This window comes from Somniosus microcephalus, chromosome 33 (assembly GCF_052327205.1).
Source record: "Somniosus microcephalus isolate GS21.2 chromosome 33, FLI_Smic_1.0, whole genome shotgun sequence".
NCBI classification, from domain to species: Eukaryota; Metazoa; Chordata; class Chondrichthyes; order Squaliformes; family Somniosidae; genus Somniosus; species Somniosus microcephalus.
Genome location: NC_141019.1, coordinates 37,056,573 through 37,078,250, shown reverse-complemented (window position 1 = coordinate 37,078,250; position 21,678 = coordinate 37,056,573). Strand labels below are relative to the sequence as shown.

The window sequence follows — 21,678 nt, the reverse complement described above, 5'->3', positions numbered from 1 at the left end:
AGGGGATCTCATCGAAACTTATAAAATTCTAACAGGACTGGACAGACTAGATGCGGGAAGGATGTTCCCGATGGTCGGGGAGTCCAGAACCAGGGGTCACAGTCTAAGGATAAGGGGTAAGCCATTTAGGACTGGGATGAGGAGGAATTTCTTCACCCAGAGAGTGGTGAACCTGTGGAATTCTCTACCACACAAGGCAGTTGAGGCCAATTCATTAAATATATTCAAGAAGGAGTTGGATATATTTCTTAAGGCTAAAGGGATCAAGGGATATGGGGAGAAGGCAGGGACAGGGTACTGAATTTGGATGATCAGCCATGATCTCATTAAATGGCGGAGCAGGCTCGAGGGGCCGAATGGCCTACTCCTGCTCCTATCTTCTATGTACTAACGACCTGGACTGTAAGGGTTAAATTACGAGGACAGGTTACACAGACCAGGCTTGTGTTCCCTCAAGTGTAGGATGATTAAAGGATTCAATAGGGTTGATAGAGAGAGAGACTATTTCCTCTGGTGGGGGGCGAGTCCAGAACAAGGGGGGGCGTAACCTTAAAATTAGAGCCAGGCCGTTCAGGGGTGATGTCAGGAAGCATTTCTTCACACAAAGGGTGGTGGAAATCTGGAAAACTCTCCCTCCCCAAAAAAGCTGTCGAGGCTGTGGGTCGATTGGAGCTTTCAAAACGGAGACTGATTGATTTTTCTTGGGTAAGGGGATCGAGGGATATGGAATCAAGGCGGGTAGATGGAGACATGATCTGATTGAATGGTGGAACAGGCTCAAGGGCCTGAATGGCCTCCTCCTGCTCCTAATGTAACAGGCTCGAGGGGCTGAATGGCCTCCTCCTTCCTAATGTAACAGGCTCGAGGAGGGCGGAATGACCTCCTCCTGTTCCTAATGTAACAGGCTCGAGGGGGGCTGAATGGCCTCCTCCTGTTCCTAATGTAACAGGCTCGAGGGGCTGAATGGCCTCCTCCTGTTCCTAATGTAACAGGCTCGAGGAGGGCGGAATGACCTCCTCCTGTTCCTAATGTAACAGGCTCGAGGGGGGCTGAATGGCCTCCTCCTGTTCCTAATGTAACAGGCTCGAGGGGCTGAATGGCCTCCTCCTGTTCCTAATGTAACAGGCTCGAGGGGGCTGTACAGCCTCCTCCTGTTCCTGTGTAATGGGCTCGAGGGGCTGAATGGCCTCCTCCTGCTCCTAATGTAACAGGCTCGAGAGGGGCTGAACGGCCTCCTCCTGTTCCTAATGTAACGGCTCGAGGGGCTGAACGGCCTCCTCCTGTTTCTAATTTTACCTCCAAACACAGCGAAAGCACAAGAACTAGGCCTATTTTTCAAAAATAATTTCTTTATTACAAATATACATGTACACAACACACACAAACACCCGTACATAATATTAAATTTCCACAGGGGGAGAGAGTCGCAATGACTCGAGAACGGAGGTAGTCGGCTTCGAAATAACACACACAATTTCCGAGTTCTCCCGTGACCAGAGATGAGGAGGAATTTCTTCACCCAGAGAGTGGTGAACCTGTGGAATTCTCTACCACAGAAGGCAGTTGAGGCCAATTCATTAAATATATTCAAGAAGGAGTTAGATATATTTCTTAAGGCTAAAGGGATCAAGGGGTATGGGGAGAAAGCAGGGACAGGGTACTGAATTTGGATGATCAGCCACGATCTCATTGAATGGCGGAGCAGGCTCGAGGGGCCGAATGGCTTACTCCTGCTCCTATCGTCTGTGTTTCCATGTTAGAAGGCTGTAGGGTGACCTGATAGAGGTCTTTAAAATTATGAAAAGGTTTTGAAAGAGTGGATAGAGAGAGAATATTTCCACTTCTTAAAAAATTCGTTCATGGGATGTGGGAGTCGCTGACGATTGCCCATCCCTAGTCGCCCCTTGAGAAGGTGGTGGTGAGCCGCCTTGAACCGCTGCAGTCCGTGTGGTGAAGGTGCTCCCACAGCGCTGTCAGGGAGGGAGTTCCAGGATTTTGACCCAGCGACGATGAAGGGACGGCCGATATATTTCCAAGTCAGGATGGTGTGTGAGACTCGGAGGGGAACTTGGAGGTGGTGGTGTTCCCCTGCACCTGCTGCCTTTGTCCTTCCAGGTGGAAGAGGTGGCGGGTTTGGGAGGTGCTGCCGAAGAAGCCTTGGCGAGTCGCTGCAGTGCATCTTGTAGATGGTACACACTGCAGCCACGGTACGCCGGTGGTGGAGGGAGTGAATGCTTAAGGTGGTGGTTGGGGTGCCCATCAAGCGGGCTGCTTTGTCCTGGATGGTGTCGAGCTTCTCGAGTGTTGTTGGAGCTGCACTCATCCAGGCAAGTGGAGAGTGTTCCATCACACTCCTGACTTGTGCCTTGTAGATGGTGGAAAGGCTTTGGGGGAGTCAGGAGGTGAAACACTCGCTGTAGAATATCTAGCCTCTGACCGGCAGTATTTACGTGGCTGGTCCAGTTAAGTTTCTGGTCAATGGTGACCCCCCTTGTGCCGAAGAGCAGAACTAGAGGCCATCAATATAAGACAGTCACCAAGAAATCCAATGGGGAATTCAGGAGAAACTTCTTTACCCAGAGAGTGGTGAGAATGTGGAACTCGCTACCACAGGGAGTGGTTGAGGCGAAGAGCACAGATGCATTTAAGGGGAGGCTGGATAAACACATGAGGGAGAAGGGAATAGAGGGTTACGCTGATAGAGTTAGATGAGGAAAGACGGGAGGAGGCTCGAGTGGGGCATAAACGCCGGCATGGACTGATTTGGCCGAACATACAAGATTGTGAAGGGATTGACCGGGTAGCTGCTGAGAGGCTGTTTCCCCCTGGCTGGAGAGTCTCGAACCAGGGGTCACAGTCTCAGGATAAGGGGTCGGCCATTTAGGACTGAGATGAGGAGGAATTTCTTCACTCAGAGGGCGGTGAATCTTTGGAATTCTCTGCCCCAGAGGGCTGTGGAGGCTCAGTCGTTGAGTATATTCAAGGCCGAGATCGATAGATTTTTCGACTCTAGGGGAATCGAGGGATATGGGGATCGGCCGGGAAAGAGGTGTTGAGGTCGATGATCAGCCGTGATCTTATTGAATGGAGGAGCAGGCTCGAGGGGCCGTATAGATAGTCATAGAGTTATACAGCACAGAAAGTGGCCCTTCAGCCCATCGTGTCCGCGCCGGCCATCAAGCCCCGTCTATTCTAATCCCATTTTCCAGCACTTGGTCCCTAGCCTTGTATGCTATGGCGTTTCAAGTGCTCATCTAAATGCTTCTTGAATGTTGAGGGTTCCTGCCTCTACCACCCTTTCAGGCAGTGAGTTCCAGATTCCAACCACCCTCTGGGTGAAAAAGTTTTTCCTCAAATCCCCTCTAAACCTCCTGCCCCTTACCTTGAATCTATGCCCCCTGGTTATTGACCCCTCTACTAAGGGGAAAAGTTCCTTTCTATCTACCCTATCTATGCCCCTCATAATTTTGTGCACCTCAATCAGGTCCCCCCTCAGCCTTCTCTGCTCTAAGGAAAACAACCCCAGCCTGTCCAGTCTCTCTTCATAGCTGAAGCGCTCCAGCCCAGGTAACATCCTGGTGAATCTTCTCTGCACCCTCTCCAATGCAATCACATCCTTCCTATAGTGTGGCGACCAGAACTGCACACCGTATTCCAGCTGTGGCCTAACTCGCGTTTTGTGCAGCTCCTTCATAACCTCCCTGCTCTTATATTCTATGCCTCGGCTACTGAAGGCAAGTATCCCATATGCCCTTTTTAACCACCTTATCTACCTGTCCTGCTGCCTTCAGGGATCTATGTACATGCACACCAAGGTCCCTCTGACCCTCTGTCCTTCCTAGGGTCCTACCATTCATTGTGCATTTCCTTGCCTTGTTGGTCCTCTCAAAATGCATCACCTCACACTTTTCAGGGTTAAATTGCATTTGCCACTGCTCTGCCCATCTGACCAACCCGTCTATATCGTATGGCCTATTCCTGCTCATGTTTGGGAGGCGATGGTTTCTGCGGCTTGCCTCCCCTCCTATGGCTCTAGTTCCCGGGAGAGCTGGCAGAGAATCTGCTGGTTGTTGATCACCTTGAGGTTTTGAATGTAGTGCCTCACCGCGAGAGAGCTCTTCACCACGACAGACTGGTCGGAGGCTTGAATGAGAAACGGCATCCGTTATCGGCACAGTAAGATCCCAACACATCCGACACAAAACAACTTGCGTTACACAGCGCCCCCGACGACGTTAAAAACGTCCTTCGCAATTGGACAAGATTTGGCACCGAGCCCCATGAGATATTAGGGCAGGGAGGTTTTAAGGAGCGTCTTAAAGGAGGAGGAGAGAGAGAGAGAGGCGGAGAGGTTTAGGGAGGGAATTCCAGAGATTAGGGCCCAGGTGGCTGAAGGCACGGCCACCAATGGTGGAGCGATGGAAATCGGGGGGATGCGCAAGAGGCCAGAATTGGAGGAGCGCTGAGTTCGGGGGGGGTGGGAGGGTTTAGAATCATACTGCTCCGACAGTGCAGCACTCCCTCAGTACTGCTCCTCCGACAGAGCGGCGCTCCCTCAGTACCGCCCCTCCGACAGTGCAGCGCTCCCTCAGTACCGCCCCTCCGACAGTGCGGCGCTCCCTCAGTACCGCCCCTCCGACAGTGCGGCGCTCCCTCAGTACTGCCCCTCCGACAGTGCGGCGCTCCCTCAGTACTGCCCCTCCGACAGTGCGGCACTCCCTCAGTACCGCCCCTCCGACAGTGCAGCACTACCTCAGTACTGCCCCTCCGACAGTGCGGCGCTCCCTCAGTACTGACCCTCCCACAGTGCGGCGCTCCCTCAGTACTGCCCCTCCGACAGTGCGGCGCTCCCTCAGTACTGCCCCTCCGACAGTGCGGCGCTCCCTCAGTACCGCCCCTCCGACAGTGCGGCGCTCCCTCAGTACTGACCCTCCCTCAGTACCGCCCCTCCGACAGTGCGGCGCTCCCTCAGTACAGGTGGGGAATAGGATTAAAGAGCAAATCACCCGGTAAACCCAGAACTCACCAGTCGAGCGCCGTGCTAAGGGGGAGTCAACGGGACGTTGGTCCGCGGTCAACTTCTGAGCTGTCACAGGTGCTGAAAGGGAAGGAGAGAGCAGGAGATGTCAGATGCTTCTGTCGCAAGGTCACAGGACAGTTAGGGAGTGGGCGATCGTTCATAAGAACATGGAACAGGAGGAGGCCATTCAGCCCCCCTCGAGCCTGTTAGATTAGGAACAGGAGGAGGCCATTCAGCCCCCCTCGAGCCTGTTACATTAGGAACAGGAGGAGGCCATTCAGCCCCCCTCGAGCCTGTTACATTAGGAACAGGAGGAGGCCATTCAGCCCCCTCGAGCCTGTTACATTAGGAACAGGAGGAGGCCATTCAGCCCCTCGAGCCTGTTACATTAGGAACAGGAGGAGGCCATTCAGCCCCCTCGAGCCTGTTACATTAGGAACAGGAGGAGGCTATTCAGCCTCCCTCGAGCCTGTTACATTAGGAGCAGGAGGAGGCCATTCAGCCCCCCTCGAGCCTGTTACATTAGGAACAGGAGGAGGCCATTCAGCCCCCCTCGAGCCTGTTACATTAGGAACAGGAGGAGGCCATTCCGCCCCCGTCGAGCCTGTTCCATTAGGAACAGGAGGAGGCCATTCAGCCCCCTCGAGCCTGTTACATTAGGAACAGGAGGAGGCCATTCAGCCCCCCTCGAGCCTGTTACATTAGGAACAGGAGGAGGCCATTTAGCCCCCCTCGAGCCTGTTACATTAGGAACAGGAGGAGGCCATTCAGCCCCCCTCGAGCCTGTTACATTAGGAACAGGAGGAGGCCATTCAGCCCCTCGAGCCTGTTAGATTAGGAACAGGAGGAGGCCATTCAGCCCCCTCGAGCCTGTTACATTAGGAACAGGAGGAGGCCATTCAGCCCCCTCGAGCCTGTTACATTAGGAACAGGAGGAGGCCATTCAGCCCCCTCGAGCCTGTTACATTCGGAACAGGAGGTGGCCATTCAGCCCCCCTCGAGCCTGTTACATTAGGAACAGGAGGAGGCCATTCAGCCCCCGTCGAGCCTGTTCCATTAGGAAAAGGAGGAGGCCATTCAGCCCCTCTTGAGCCTGTTACATTAGGAACAGGAGGAGGCCATTCAGCCCCCTCGAGCCTGTTACATTAGGAACAGGAGGAGGCCATTCAGCCCCCCTCGAGCCTGTTACATTAGGAACAGGAGGAGGCCATTCAGCCCCCTCAAGCCTGTTACATTAGGAACAGGAGGAGGCCATTCAGCCCCCTCGAGCCTGTTACATTAGGAACAGGAGGAGGCCATTCAGCCCCCGTCGAGCCTGTTCCATTAGGAACAGGAGGAGGCCATTCAGCCCCCTCGAGCCTGTTACATTAGGAACAGGAGGAGGCCATTCAGCTCCCCTCGAGCCTGTTACATTAGGAACAGGAGGAGGCCATTCAGCTCCCCTCGAGCCTGTTACATTAGGAACAGGAGGAGGCCATTCAGCCCCCTCGAGCCTGTTACATTAGGAACAGGAGGAGGCCATTCAGCCCCCTCGAGCCTGTTACATTAGGAACAGGAGGAGGCCATTCAGCCCCCGTCGAGCCTGTTCCATTAGGAACAGGAGGAGGCCATTCAGCCCCCTCGAGCCTGTTACATTAGGAACAGGAGGAGGCCATTCAGCTCCCCTCGAGCCTGTTACATTCGGAACAGGAGGTGGCCATTCAGCCCCCCTCGAGCCTGTTACATTAGGAACAGGAGGAGCCCATTCAGCCCCTCGAACCTGTTCCGCCATTCAATCAGATCAGGGCTGATCTGTATTTTAACTCCATCTACCCGCCTCAGTTCCGTAACCCTCGATCCCCTTACCCAACAAAAATCAATCGATCTCGGTTTTGAAAGCGCCAATTGACTTCCATCCTCGACAGCTTTTTTGGGGGGAGAGAGTTTCAGATTTCCACCACCCTTTGTGTGAAGAAATGCTTCCTGACATCACCCCTGAACGGCCTGGCTCTAATTTTAAGGTTATGCCCCCCCTTGTTCTGGACTCACCCCACCATGGAAATAATTTCTCTCTCGACCCTATCGAATCCTTTAAACACCTCGATCAGATCAGCCCCTTAATCTTCTACACTCGAGGGAACACAAGCCTAGTCTGTGTAACCTGTCCTCGGAGCTTAACCCCTTTTAGCTCCCGGGGTGTCACTCTGGTGAATCTGAAATGGGAGCTTTATATTTCTAAAAGGAGACACTTACTGTATGGGTTACATCGACACTGTCGAATCACGTTCACTGCTCGCGACATCATACGCTGAATAAAACAGGAACAGGAGAAATTTTAAGAACACGAGAAGGTGATTATTTCTCCGGCCCCCTTTCACCACCTCAGGACGTCCCGAAGCGCTTCACAGCCAATGAAGTGCTTTTTTTGAAGTGTAGTCACTGTTGTAATGTAGGAAACGCGGCAGCCAATTTGCGCACAGCAAGCTCCCACAAACAGCAATCTGATGAATGACCAGATCATCTGTTTTTTTAGTTATGTTGGTTGAGGGATAAATATTGGCCCCAGGACACCAGGGAGAACTTCCCCCCTGCTCTTCTTCGAAATAGTGGCCGTGGGATCTTTTATTTCCATCTGAGAGAGCAGACAGGGCCTCGGTTTAACGTCTCATCCGAAAGACGGCACCTCCGACAGTGCAGCGCTCCCTCAGTACTGCCCCTCCGACAGTGCGACGCTCCCTCAGTACCGCCCCTCCGACAGTGCGGTGCTCCCTCAGTACTGCCCCTCCGACAGTGCGGCGCTCCCTCAGTACCGCCCCTCCCACAGTGCGACGCTCCCTCAGTGCCGCCCCCCCCACAGTGCAGTGCTCCCTCAGTACTGCCCCTCCAACAGTGCGGCTCTCCCTCAGTACTGCCCCTCCGACAGTGCGGCGCTCCCTCAGTACTGCCCCACCGACAGTGCGGCGCTCCCTCAGTACTGCCCCTCCGACAGTGCAGCGCTCCCTCAGTACTGCCCCTCCGACAGTGCGGCACTCCCTCAGTACTGCCCCACCGACAGTGCGGCACTCCCTCAGCACTGCCCCTCCGACAGTGCAGCTCTCCCTCAGTACTGCCCCTCCGACAGTGCGGCGCTCCCTCAGTACTGCCCCTCCGACAGTGCTGCGCTCCCTCAGTACTGCCCCTCCGACAGTGCGGCGCTCCCTCAGCACTGCCCCTCCGACAGTGCTGCGCTCCCTCAGTACTGCCCCTCCGACAGTGCGGCGCTCCCTCAGTACTGCCCCTCCGACAGTGCTGCGCTCCCTCAGTACTGCCCCTCCGACAGTGCTGCGCTCCCTCAGCACTGCCCCTCCGACAGTGCGGCGCTCCCTCAGTACTGGCACCGGGAGTGTCGGACTGGATTACGGGGCTCAAGTCTCTGGAGTGGGGGCTCGAACCCGCGACCTTCTGACTCAGAGGTGCGAGTGCTACCTGCTGACCCATTAAGCCCTAACAAGACCTCGCTCTTAATCTTACAACCACACAGCACAGGAGGAGGCCATTCGGCCCATCGTGCCTGTGCCAGCTCTTTGAACGAGCTCTCCAATTAGTCCCACTCCCCCCTGCTCTTTCCCCCGTAGCCCTGTGAATTTCCCCTTTCAATTATTTCTCCAATTCCCCCTTTTGAAAGTTACTATTGAATCTGCTCCCACCGCCCTTTCAGGTAGCGCGTTCCAGATCACAACAACTCGCTGCGTAAAAACATTCTCCTCATCTCCCCTCTGGTTCTTCTGCCGATTATCTTCAATCTGTGTCCTCTGGTTACCGACCCTCCTGCCACTCGAAACAGTTTCTCCCTCTCTACTCGATCAAAACCCTTCGCAACTTTGAACGCCCCTATTAAACCTCCCCCTTAACCTTCTCTGCTCTAAGGAGAACAATCCCCAGCTTCACAGAAATCACAGAAACCCCACAGTGCAGATAGAGGCCATTCCAGCCCATCGAGCCTGCACCGACACATATCCCACCCGATCCCCGTAACCCCACGTATTTAATCCCCCTAACACTAAGGCTCAACTTATCATAGCCAATCAACCTAACCCACACATCTTTGGACTGTGGGAGGAAACCGGAGCACCCGGAGGAAACCCACGCAAACACGGGGAGAATGTGCAAACTCCACACAGACAGTCGCCCGAGGCCGGATTCGAACCTTCTCCAGTCTCTCCACGTAACTGAAGTCCCTCATCCCCTGGTACCATTCTGGTCAATCTCCCCCTTAACCTTCTCTGCTCTAAGGAGAACAACCCCAGCTTCTCCAGTCTCTCCACGTCACCGAAATCCCTCATCCCCTGGTAACATTCTGGTCCATCTCCCCTTTAACCTTCTCTGCTCTAAGGAGAACAACCCCAGCTTCTCCAGTCTCTCCACGTCACCGAAATCCCTCATCCCCTGGTACCATTCTGGTCAATCTCCCCCTTAACCTTCTCTGCTCTAAGGAGAACAACCCCAGCTTCTCCAGTCTCTCCACGTCACTGAAGTCCCTCATCCCCTGGTACCATTCTGGTCAATCTCCGCCTTAACCTTCTCTGCTCTAAGGAGAACAACCCCAGCTTCTCCAGTCTCTCCACGTCACTGAAGTCCCTCATCCCCTGGTACCATTCTGGTCAATCTCCTCCTTAACCTTCTCTGCTCTAAGGAGAACAACTCCAGCTTCTCCAGTCTCGCCACGTCACTGAAGTCCCTCATCCCCGCCCGCCCCCGTCGGTACCATTCTGGTCAATCACTCACCATTTTCTCAAAGTTCACGAGATTATTTACAAACGTTTTGTTGCCATCTTGGATAAAGGTCATATCTGCAAATCAAAGAATAAGCAGGATTCAAAGGATCATAACAAATAGGAGCAGGAGTCGGCCATTCGGCCCCTCGAGCCTGCTCCGCCATGCAATGAGATCATGGCTGATCATCCAAATTCAGTAACCTGTCCCTGCCTTCTCCCCATATCCCTTGATCCCTTTAGCCTCAAGAAATATATCCAACTCCTTCTTGAATATATTTAATGAATTGGCCTCAACTGCCTTGTGTGGTAGAGAATTCCACAGGTTCACCACTCTCTGGGTGAAGAAATTCCTCCTCATCTCTGTCCTAAATGGCTTACCCCTTATCCTCAGACTGTGACCCCTGGTTCTGGACTCCCCGACCATCGGGAACATCCTTCCTGCATCTAGTCTGTCTAATCCTGTTAGAATTTTATAAGTTTCAATGAGATCCCCTCTCATTCTTCTAAACTCCAGCGAGTATAAGCCCAATCGACCCAATCTCTCTTCATACGTCATTCCTGCCATCCCAGGTATCAGTCTGGTGAATCTTCGTTGCACTCCCTCCATGGCAAGAACATCCTTCCGCAGATAAGGTGAGATAATGGTTCTAGAGGGAACTTTACTCCATATCTAACCCTGTGCTGTACCTGTCCTGGGAGTGTTTGATGGGACAGTGTAGAGGGAGCTCGACTCTGTATCTAACCCCGTGCTGTACCTGCCCTGGGAGTGTTTGATGGGACAGTGTAGAGGGAGCTTTACTCTGTATCTAACCCGTGCTGTACCTGCCCTGGGAGTGTTTGATGGGACAGTGTAGAGGGAGCTTTACTCTGTATCTAACCCCGTGCTGTACCTGCCCTGGGAGTGTTTGATGGGACAGTGTAGAGAGAGCTTTACTCTGTATCTAACCCCGTGCTGTACCTGTCCTGGGAGTGTTTGATGGGACAGTGTAGAGGGAGCTTTACTCTGTATCTAACCCCGTGCTGTACCTGCCCTGGGAGTGTTTGATGGGACAGTGTAGAGGGAGCTTTACTCTGTATCTAACCCCGTGCTGTACCTGTCCTGGGAGTGTTTGATGGGACAGTGTAGAGGGAGCTTTACTCGCTATCTAACCCCGTGCTGTACCTGCCCTGGGAGTGTTTGATGGGACAGTGTAGAGGGAGCTTTACTCTGTATCTAACCCCGTGCTGTACCTGCCCTGGGAGTGTTTGATGGGGACAGTGTAGAGGGAGCTTTACTCTGTATCTGACCCGTGCTGTACCTGTCCTGGGAGTGTTTGATGGGACAGTGTAGAGGGAGCTTTACTCTGCATCTAACCCGTGCTGTACCTGCCCTGGGAGTGTTTGATGGGACAGTGTCGAGGAAGCTTTACTCTGTATCTAACCCCGTGCTGTTCCTGCCCTGGGAGTGCTTGATGGGGACAGTGATACAAATGTACACAAATTAAAAATATTAGTCCCACCTTTCAGAAGTAGAGGCATGAATGGCAGGAAGGGCACGTTAAGTTTGCTCGCTGCCAGTCTGTAGACTCTGTGATTCCGGGATGGATCCTGCAAGGAATCGGAAGATATATTGACACAAAAGCCCTTGCGCCCCCTTCACTCCATTACCCCAGTCCCAGGCTCCATCCCCGGCCTATGCTGTGTGAGCTGATCTCACTCGTTGTGGTATCCTTAATCCATAGAGTGGTCCCAAGGGGTGAGAGACTTCAGTGATGTGGAGAGACTGGAGAAGCTGGGGTTGTTCTCCTTAGAGCAGAAAAGGTTAAGGGGGAGATTGACCAGAATGGTACCAGGGGATGAGGGACTTCAGTGACGTGGAGAGACTGTTGGGGTTGTTCTCCTTAGAGCAGAGAAGGTTAAGGGGGAGATTGACCAGAATGGTCCCAGGGGATGAGAGACTTCAGTTACGTGGAGAGACTGGAGAAGCTGGGATTGTTCTCCTTAGAGCAGAAAAGGTTAAGGGGCAGATTGACCAGAATGGTACCAGGGGATGAGAGACTTCAGTTACGTGGAGAGACTGGAGAAACTGGGATTGTTCTCCTTGGAGCAGAGAAGGTTAAGGGGAGATTTAATCGAGGCATTCAAAATTGCGAAGGGGTTTTGATCGAGCAGAGAGGGAGAAACTGTTTCCAGTGGCAGGAGGGTCGGTAACCAGAGGACACAGATTGAAGATAATCGTCAACAGAACCAGAGAGGGAGATGAGGAGAATGTTTTTTACGCAGCGAGTTGTTGTGATCTGGAACGCGCTGCCTGAAAGGGCGGTGGGAGCAGATTCAATAGTAACTTTCAAAAGAGGAATTGGATAAATACTTGAAGGGGAAAAATTCACAGGGCTCCGGGGGAAAGAGCAGGGGGGGAGAGTGGGACTAATTGGAGAGCTCGTTCAAAGAGCCGGCACAGGCACGACGGGCCGAATGGCCTCCTCATGTGCTGTGTGATTCCTGTGGGGAGGGATTAGCCCCCTTTCCTCGCGCCCTGCGCGGGAGTCTGGAGTGAGAGAGTGAGGGGGTCGACCCGAGTTAGAAACCGCGCTCCAACTCACCAGCAACCTCTCGAACCCCTGGTACATTCTCCTGGTTTTACTGGGGATCCGCTGGCAGTGAAAACAAAGGAAAAGTTGAGAACGTCCTCAGTTTAAATCTTTAATGCGCTACGCCTACACATGGCCCTGGTCAGACCACACCTGGAGCACTGTGAGCAGTTCTGGGCACCACACCTTCGGAGGGATATCTTGGCCTCGGAGGGAGTGCAGCGCAGGTTTACCAGAATGATACCCGGACTCCAAGGGGTTAAGTTACGAGGAGAGATTACACAAACTAGGGTTGTATTCCCTGGAATTCAGAAGGTTAAGGCGTGATCTGATCGAAGTTTTCAGGATATTAAGGGGAACTGATGGGGTGGAGAGAGAGAAACTATCTCCGCTGGTTGGGGAGTCTCGGACTAGGGGACAGAGTCTAAAAATTAGAGCCAAACCTTTCAGGAGTGAAGTTAGGAAACACTTCGACACACAAAGGGTGGTAGAAGTTTGGAACTCTCCACCGCAAACGGCAATTGATGCTGGGGGGGGTCAATTGTTAATTTTAAATCGTAGATTGATAGATTACTGTTAACCAAAGGGTATTGAGGGATACAGGACAAAGGCGGGTAGATGGAGTTAGGTCACAGATCAGCCCATGATCTCATTGAATTGCGGAACAGGCTCGAGGGGCTGAATGGCCTCCTCCTGTTCCTAATGTAACAGGCTCGAGGGGCTGAATGGCCTCCTCCTGTTCCTAATGTAACAGGCTCGAGGGGGGCTGAGTGGCCTCCTCCTGTTCCTAATGTAACAGGCTCGAGGGGGGCTGAACGGCCTCCTCCTGTTCCTAATGTAACAGGCTCGAGGGGGGCTGAGTGGCCTCCTCCTGTTCCTAATGTAACAGGCTCGAGGGGGGCTGAGTGGCCTCCTCCTGTTCCTAATGTAACAGGCTCGAGGGGGCCGAATGGCCTCCTCCTGTTCCTAATGTAACAGGCTCGAGGGGGCTGAATGGCCTCCTCCTGTTCCTAATGTAACAGACTCAAGGGGCTGAATGGCCTCCTCCTGTTCCTAATGTCACAGGCTCGAGGGGCTGAATGGCCTCCTCCTGTTGCTAATGTAACAGGCTCGAGGGGGCTGAATGGCCTCCTCCTGTTCCTAATGTAACAGGCTCGAGGGGGCTGAATGGCCTCCTCCTGTTCCTAATGTAATGGGCTCGAGGGGGCTGAATGGCCTCCTCCTGTTCCTAATGTAACAGGCTCGAGGGTCTGGATGGCCTCCTCCTGTTCCTAATGTAACAGGCTCGAGAGGCTGAATGGCCTCCTCCTGTTCCTAATCTAACGGGCTCGAGGGGGCTGAATGGCCTCCTCCTGTTCCTAATGTAACAGACTCAAGGGGCTGAATGGCCTCCTCCTGTTCCTAATGTAACAGGCTCGAGAGGCTGAATGGCCTCCTCCTGTTCCTAATGTAACAGGCTCGAGAGGCTGAATGGCCTCCTCCTGTTCCTAATGTAACAGGCTCGAGAGGCTGAATGGCCTCCTCCTGTTCCTAATGTAACGGGCTCGAGGGGGCTGAATGGCCTCCTCCTGTTCCTAATGTAACAGGCTCGAGGGGGGCTGAATGGCCTCCTCCTCTTCCTAATGTAACAGGCTCGAGGGGGCTGAATGGCCTCCTCCTGTTGCTAATGTAACAGGCTTGAGGGGCTGAATGGCCTCCTCCTGTTGCTAATGTAACAGACTCAAGGGGCTGAATGGCCTCCTCCTGTTCCTAACTCTTGCTAGATAACTCCACTCAGTTCCCTCACACTCAGAGTCCTCCCTGGAGGGCAGCACGGTGGCATAGTGGTTAGCACTGTTGCCTCACAGCGCCAGGGACCCGGGTTCGAATCCGGCCTCGGGTGACTGTCTGTGTGGAGTTTGCACATTCTCCCCGTGTTTGCGTGGGTTTCCTCCGGGTGCTCCGGTTTCCTCCCACAGTCCAAAGATGTGCAGGTTAGGATGATTGGCTATGATAAAAATTGACCCTTAGCGTTAGGGGGATTAAATACGTGGGGTTATGGGGATAGGGTGGGATATGTGTCGGTGCAGGCTCGATGGGCTGAAATGGCCTCTATCTGCACTGTGGGGTTTCTGTGATTCTGTGAGGGAGGGGGTGTTGGTTCCACAGTCTCCAGGTGTCCTCCTGTAGCTCACCCCACAGGACGGGGGGAGGTCTGAGCCCTGGTTATTTTATCCGTGGGAATCATCACTGTTTAGCCTGATTATAGCGTCACTTTCCACACACTCTCTCTCTCTCTCACACACACACACAAACACACACATACACACTCACACACACACACTCTCTCACACACACTGGAGTCAAAATAACAGCCAGTGACTGCGGCTGGAATTTGCATGTGTGTAAATGCGTGCGTGTGTATGGGTGTGTGTGAGTGTGAGTGTGAGCGTGTGTGTTAGCGTGTGAGACTGTGAGTGAGAATCAGTGTGAGAGTGAGCGTGTGTGTGTGTCAGTGTGAATGTGCGCATGAGCATGCGCGGTTTGTGATGAATCCTCTTGATTAGATGACACACCGACTGTACAAGGTCGGAGAGAGTAATAGTCCTTACCTCCCAGGTTCGGCAAAGCCTATTTACCGCACTGTTAGTGATCCCAAACATGATGGCGAAGAAGGAATTCATGTTCCTCTGTTCTTTACAACTGCAACACACACACAGAGGAACAAGGATTAGAACCACGGCTTATGCAGAGTAAAGCTCCCTCTACACTGTCCCATCAAACACTCCCAGGGCAGGTACAGCACGGGTTAGATACAGAGTAAAGCTCCCTCTACACTGTCCCATCAAACACTCCCAGGGCAGGTACAGCACGGGGTTAGATACAGAGTAAAGCTCCCTCTACACTGTCCCATCAAACACTCCCAGGGCAGGTACAGCACGGGTTAGATACAGAGTAAAGCTCCCTCTACACTGTCCCATCAAACACTCCCAGGGCAGGTACAGCACGGGGTTAGATACAGAGTAAAGCTCCCTCTACACGGTCCGATCAAATACTCCCAGGGCAGGTACAGCACGGGGTTAGATACAGAGTAAAGCTCCCTCTACACTGTCCCATCAAACACTCCCAGGGCAGGTACAGCACGGGGTTAGATACAGAGTAAAGCTCCCTCTACACTGTCCCATCAAACACTCCCAGGGCAGGTACAGCACGGGTTAGATAGAGAGTAAAGCTCCCTCTACACTGTCCCATCAAACACTCCCAGGGCAGGTACAGCACAGGGTTAGATACAGAGTAAAGCTCCCTCTACACTGTCCCATCAAACACTCCCAGGGCAGGTACAGCACGAGGTTAGATACAGAGTAAAGCTCCCTCTACACTGTCCCATCAAACACTCCCAGGGCAGGTACAGCACGGGGTTAGATACAGAGTAAAGCTCCCTCTACACTGTCCCATCAAACACTCCCAGGGCAGGTACAGCACGGGTTAGATACAGAGTAAAGCTCCCTCTACACTGTCCCATCAAACACTCCCAGGGCAGGTACAGCACGGGGTTAGATACAGAGTAAAGCTCCCTCTACACTGTCCCATCAAACACTCCCAGGGCAGGTACAGCACGGGGTTAGATACAGAGTAAAGCTCCCTCTACACTGTCCCATCAAACACTCCCAGGGCAGGTACAGCACGGGTTAGATACAGAGTAAAGCTCCCTCTACACTGTCCCATCAAACACTCCCAGGGCAGGTACAGCGTGGGTTAGATAGAGAGTAAAGCTCCCTCTACACTGTCCCATCAAACACTCCCAGGGCAGGTACAGCACAGGGTTAGATACAGAGTAAAGCTCCCTCTACACTGTCCCATCAAACACTCCCAGGGCAGGTACAGCACGAGGTTAGATACAGAGTAAAGCTCCCTCTACACTGTCCCATCAAACACTCCCAGGGCAGGTACAGCGTGGGTTAGATAGAGAGTAAAGCTCCCTCTACACTGTCCCATCAAACACTCCCAGGGCAGGTACAGCACGGGTTAGATACAGAGTAAAGCTCCCTCTACACTGTCCCATCAAACACTCCCAGGGCAGGTACAGCACGGGTTAGATACAGAGTAAAGCTCCCTCTACACTGTCCCATCAAACACTCCCAGAGCAGGTACAGCACGGGTTAGATACAGAGTAAAGCTCCCTCTACACTGTCCCATCAAACACTCCCAGAGCAGGTACAGCACGGGGTTAGATACAGAGTAAAACTCCCTCTACGCAATTTCTCCTCCCACACGCCCAGTGCCTACACACCCACCCCCAGTGACTTACCAGGCTGCGATCTTGATCAGCTTCTTTAGGAGGAGGGCTCGCTTGATGAGGTCTGCACACAAGCAGATCTCGCTGGCCGCCCAGTACTGGATCTCGTTAAACCTCCGCAGGTACCTCTCCAGATTGGCGGTTGTTCCTCTCCTGGGCACGTGCTTTTCGAAGCAGTAGTAGATCAGCTCGATCTGCGAATCGAGGCTGTGGGTTACTTCTGATCATTGCATCCTGCCCACCCAGCTCAACACCTCCCTGTCCCCCCGCGCCCCACTCTCTCCCCCCGCGCCCCACTCTCTCCCCCCGCGCCCCGCTCTCCCCCCGTGCCCCACTCTCTCCCCCCGCGCCCCACTCTCCCCCCGCGCCCCACTCTCCCCCCGTGCCCCACTCTCTCTCCCCCCGCGCCCCACTCTCTCTCCTCCCGCGCCCCACTCTCTCCCCCCGCGCCCCACTCTCTCCCCCCGCGCCCCACTCTCTCCCCCCGCGCCCCACTCTCCCCCCCGCGCCCCACTCTCCCCCCGTGCCCCACTCTCTCTCCCCCCGCGCCCCACTCTCTCTCCCCCCGCGCCCCACTCTCTCTCCACTCGGAGCAGCAGAGAGCAGCGAGGAGGAGCCCGGCTTAAAAACCGGCGGCAGTTGCGAGGCCCGACCACTCGGAGCAGCAGAGAGCAGCGAGGAGGAGCCCGGCTTAAAACCGGCGGCAGTTGCGAGGCGTACCAAATCAACAGCAGAGGAGGGGGGTAAATAGTAATCAGTGTGTGACGTCACCAGGGAGCAGCTGGTGCAGTCGGGAGAGCAGGAGGCCAGTAACTCTTATATAGGTGGAGCTGTTGCTAAACCCGAAACACTACAGTGTAGTGTCTCCCACCCTTCCACCTCCTCTAACCTTTTAGGGGTTAGGGGAAGTTGAAAAGGTAGGTTCAATTTATTTTATTTCAGGAGCCTAACCTAGGTGGAAAAGGCTCCAGGACAGGAGGCGGCAGTGAAAATACAACACCAGAAAACAGGTCGGTGACTGGTTGGTGAGTACTTTCACAAACTTATTCTAAGTAGAATTCAATAATTAAGCTAAATCGTAGTAAATAAAAAGGTATTGTAAGGGTTAAGTAATGGAAGGGCAGCTCAGACCCGTGTCATGCTCCTCCTGTGCCATGTGGGAAATCAGGGACACTGTCCCTGACAACTATGTGTGCAGGAAGTGTGTCCAGCTGCAGCTCCTAGCGGACCGCATGGCGGCGCTGGAGCTGCGAATGGACTCACTCTGGAGCATACGCGATGCTGAGGATGTTGTGGATAGCACATTCAGTGAGTTGGTCACACCGCAGGTAAAGGCTAGCTCAGACAGTAAATGGGTGACCAAAAGGCAGGGTAAAGGCAGGAAGGTAGTGCAGGAGTCACCTGCGGTCATCTCCCTCCAAAACAGGTTTACCGTTTTGGGTACTGTTGGGGGAGATGACTTATCAGGGGAAGGCACCAGCAGCCAGGTTCAGGGCACCATGACTGGCTCTGCTGCACAGAAGGGCGGGAAAAAGAGGGATAGGGCTATAGTGATAGGGGATTCAATTGTAAGGGGGATAGATAGGAGTTTCTGTGGCCGAGACCGAGACTCCAAGATGGTATGTTGCCTCCCTGGTGCAAGGGTCAAGGATGTCTCGGAGCGGGTGCAGAGCATTCTGAAGGGGGAGGGGGATCAGCCAGTTGTCGTGGTACATGTAGGTACCAACGATGTAGGTAAAAAGAGGGAGGAGGTCCTACAAGCTGAATTTAGGGAGTTAGGAGCTAAATTGAAAAGTAGGACCTCAAAGGTAGTAATCTCTGGATTGCTACCAGTGCCACGAGCTAATAAGTTTAGAGAGAGTAAGATAGATAAGCTAAATACGTGGCTTGAGCAGTGGTGCAAGGGAGAGGGATTTAAATTGTTGAGGCATTGGAACCAGTTCTTGGGGAGGAGTGACCTGTACCAAGGGGACGGTCTACACCTGAACTGTGAGGGAGCCGATGTCCTCGGGGTAATATTTTCTAGGGCGGTTCGGGAGGATTTAAACTAATTTGGCAGGGGGATGGGAACCTAGGTAGTGGAAAAGAGGGAAGTCATATGAAGTCAGAAATAGATGGTAGAAAGGTGAGAAGCAATAAGCAAAGGACAGAAACACAAAGGGCCAAACTAATTCATAATGAGAGTGTGAAAAAAGCAAGCCTGAAGGCTTTGTATCTTAATGCTAGAAGCATTAGGAACAAGGTGGATGAATTAGTTGTGGAAATAGAGGTAAACAAGTATGATTTGATTGGGATTACAGAAACGTGGCTGCAGGGTGGGCAAGGCTGGGAACTTAACATCCAGGGATATACAATATTTAGGAAGGATCGGCAAAAAGGTAGGGGAGGTGGGGTAGCATTGCTGGTAAAGGAGGGGATTAATGCAATGGAAAGGAAGGATATTAACTCAGATGAAACGGAATCTGTATGGGTAGAAATGAGAAATAGCAAGGGGAGGAAAACGTTAGTGGGTGTGATATATAGGCCTCCAAATAGTAATATGGAGGTGAGGGAAGGCATAAAAAGGGAAATTAGAGAAGCGTGCGATAAGAGCACAGCTGTCATCATGGGTGACTTTAATTTACATATTGATTGGACTACCCAAATTAGTAAAAATTCTGAGGAGGAGGAATTCCTGGAATGTTTTCGGGACGGTTATCTGGACCAATATGTCGAGGAGCCGACTCGAGATCAGGCCATTTTAGACTGGGTATTGTGCAATGAGAAGGGACTTATCAGCAATCTTCTTGTACGAGGCCCCTTGGGTCAGAGCGATCATAATATGATCGAGCTCTCAGTCGAGATGGAGAGTGAGGAAATTGAATCAGAGACTAAGGTCCAGAACTTAAATAAAGGGAATTACGAGGGTATGAGATGGGAATTGGGTAAGATTGATTGGGTGGTGTTTCTGGGGGGATTGACAGTGGATAGACAATGGCAAGCATTCAAAGATAGAATGGAAGAATTCCAGAACATGTTTATACCGGTTTGGCATAAAAATAAACCTAAAAAGGTGACTCAACCGTGGATAACGAGGGAAATTAGGGACAGCATAAAATCAAAAAAAAGGGCATATCAACTGGCAAAAAAAGCACCAGACCGGAAGATTGGGGGCAGTACAGGATACAGCAAAAGCGGACAAAGGGATTAATCAGGAAGGGGAAAATAGAATACGAAAGTAAACTTGCAGCAAACATAAAGACAGACTGCAAAAGCTTTTATCGGTATATCAGGAGGAAAAGACTGGTAAAATCCCAAGTCGGTCCCCTGCAGTCCGATTCGGGAGAATATATAATGGAGAATAAGGAAATGGCAGACCAATTAAACTCATACTTTGGTTCTGTATTCACAAAGGAGGACACAAATAACCTCCCAGGAATATCGGCAAACATAGGGACTAATGAGAGGGAGGAGCTGACAGAAATTAGTATCTCTAGGGATATGGTGTTGGGTAAGTTGAGGGGACTGAAGGCCGACAAATCCCCGGGGCCTGATAAACTACATCCTAGGGTACTTAAGGAGGTGGCCCTGGAGATAGCAGATGCTCTAAGGATTATCTTCCGGAACTCCATTGACTCGGGAACAGTACCCGTGGATTGGAGGGTAGCTAATGTTACCCCAATATTTAAAAAGGGGGGTAGAGAGAAAGCAGGGAATTATAGACCAGTAAGCCTTACATCGGTTGTGGGCAAAATGCTAGAGTCCATTATTAAGGATAAAATAGCGGAGCACTTGACAAATGGGGAAAGGATCGGACAGAGTCAACATGGATTTACAAAAGGTAAATCGTGTTTGACTAATCTGCTGGAATTTTTTGAGGAAGTAACTGGTAAAATAGATGGGGGAGAGCCAGTGGATGTGGTGTACCTTGACTTCCAGAAAGCCTTCGATAAGGTTCCACACAAAAGATTATCATGCAAAATTAAGGCTCATGGAATTGGGGGCAAAGTATTAACGTGGATAGAGAACTGGCTGGCGGATAGAAAACAGAGAGTTGGAATAAACGGCTCGTTTTCGGAGTGGCAGGCAGTGACCAGCGGGGTGCCGCAAGGATCTGTCCTGGGACCCCAGCTGTTCACAATATATATAAATGATCTGGATCAGGGAATTGGATGCAATATTTCCAAATTCGCTGACGACACTAAACTAGGAGGAGGGGTGGGCTCTGATGAGGATGTCAGGAGGCTACAGTGCGATTTGGACAGGTTGGGGGAATGGGCGGATACGTGGCAGATGCACTATAATGTGGATAAATGCGAGGTTATCCACTTTGGGGGTAAAAACAGGAGGGTAGATTATTATCTAAATGGCAATAGATTGGGAGATGGGGAAGTGCAGAGGGACCTGGGTGTTCTTGTGCACCAGTCACTGAAGGAGAGCATGCAGGTGCAACAGGCGATTAAGAAGGCAAATGGTATGTTGGCCTTCATATCAAGGGGGTTCGAGTATAGGAATAGGGATACCTTACTACAGCTGTACAAGGTGCTGGTGAGACCGCATCTGGAGTATTGTGTACAGTTTTGGTCGCCCCATCTGCGGAAGGATGTTCTTGCCATGGAAAGAGTGCAACGGCGATTCACCAGGCTGATACCTGGAATGGCGGGAATGACCTACGAAGAGAGATTAAATAGTTTGGGCTTGTACTCACTGGAGTTTAGAAGATTGAGAGGGGATCTCATCGAAACATATAAAATTATGGCAGGCCTGGACAGGCTGAATTCAGAGAGAATGTTTCCAATGGCCGGGGAGCACAGAACCAGGGGCCACAGTCTAAAAATAGCGGGCAAATCATTTAAAACAGAGATGAGGAAGAATTTCTTCACTCAAAGAGTGGTGAGCCTGTGGAATTCCCTGCCACAGAGGGCTGCGAAGGCTAATTCAATAAATATTTTCAAGAGAGAATTGGATATATTTCTGAAGGCTAAGGGGATTAAGGGTTACGGAGAAAAGGCGGGGACGGGGTACTGAACTGGTAAGATCAGCTATGATCTCAGACGAAGATCAGCCATGATCTCATTGAATGGCGGAGCAGGCTCGAAG

At 52.2% G+C, this 21,678-nt stretch overlaps 1 protein-coding gene across 1 annotated transcript in view; it reads right to left on the bottom strand.

The window, feature by feature from the left end:
• Positions 1 to 1,342: 1,342 nt before the first annotated feature.
• The window catches only part of LOC147097176 (rap guanine nucleotide exchange factor 3-like), a 95,620-nt gene continuing 75,284 nt past the window's right edge, over positions 1,343 to 21,678 (bottom strand). Inside the window, 8 exon segments of the mRNA XM_085972541.1 lie at positions 1,343 to 4,143; positions 5,027 to 5,098; positions 7,253 to 7,307; positions 9,764 to 9,828; positions 11,253 to 11,340; positions 12,336 to 12,386; positions 14,915 to 15,005; positions 16,612 to 16,823. Coding sequence (XP_085828667.1) covers positions 4,025 to 4,143; positions 5,027 to 5,098; positions 7,253 to 7,307; positions 9,764 to 9,828; positions 11,253 to 11,340; positions 12,336 to 12,386; positions 14,915 to 15,005; positions 16,612 to 16,823 — 753 coding nt within the window. The 3' untranslated portion in view covers positions 1,343 to 4,024.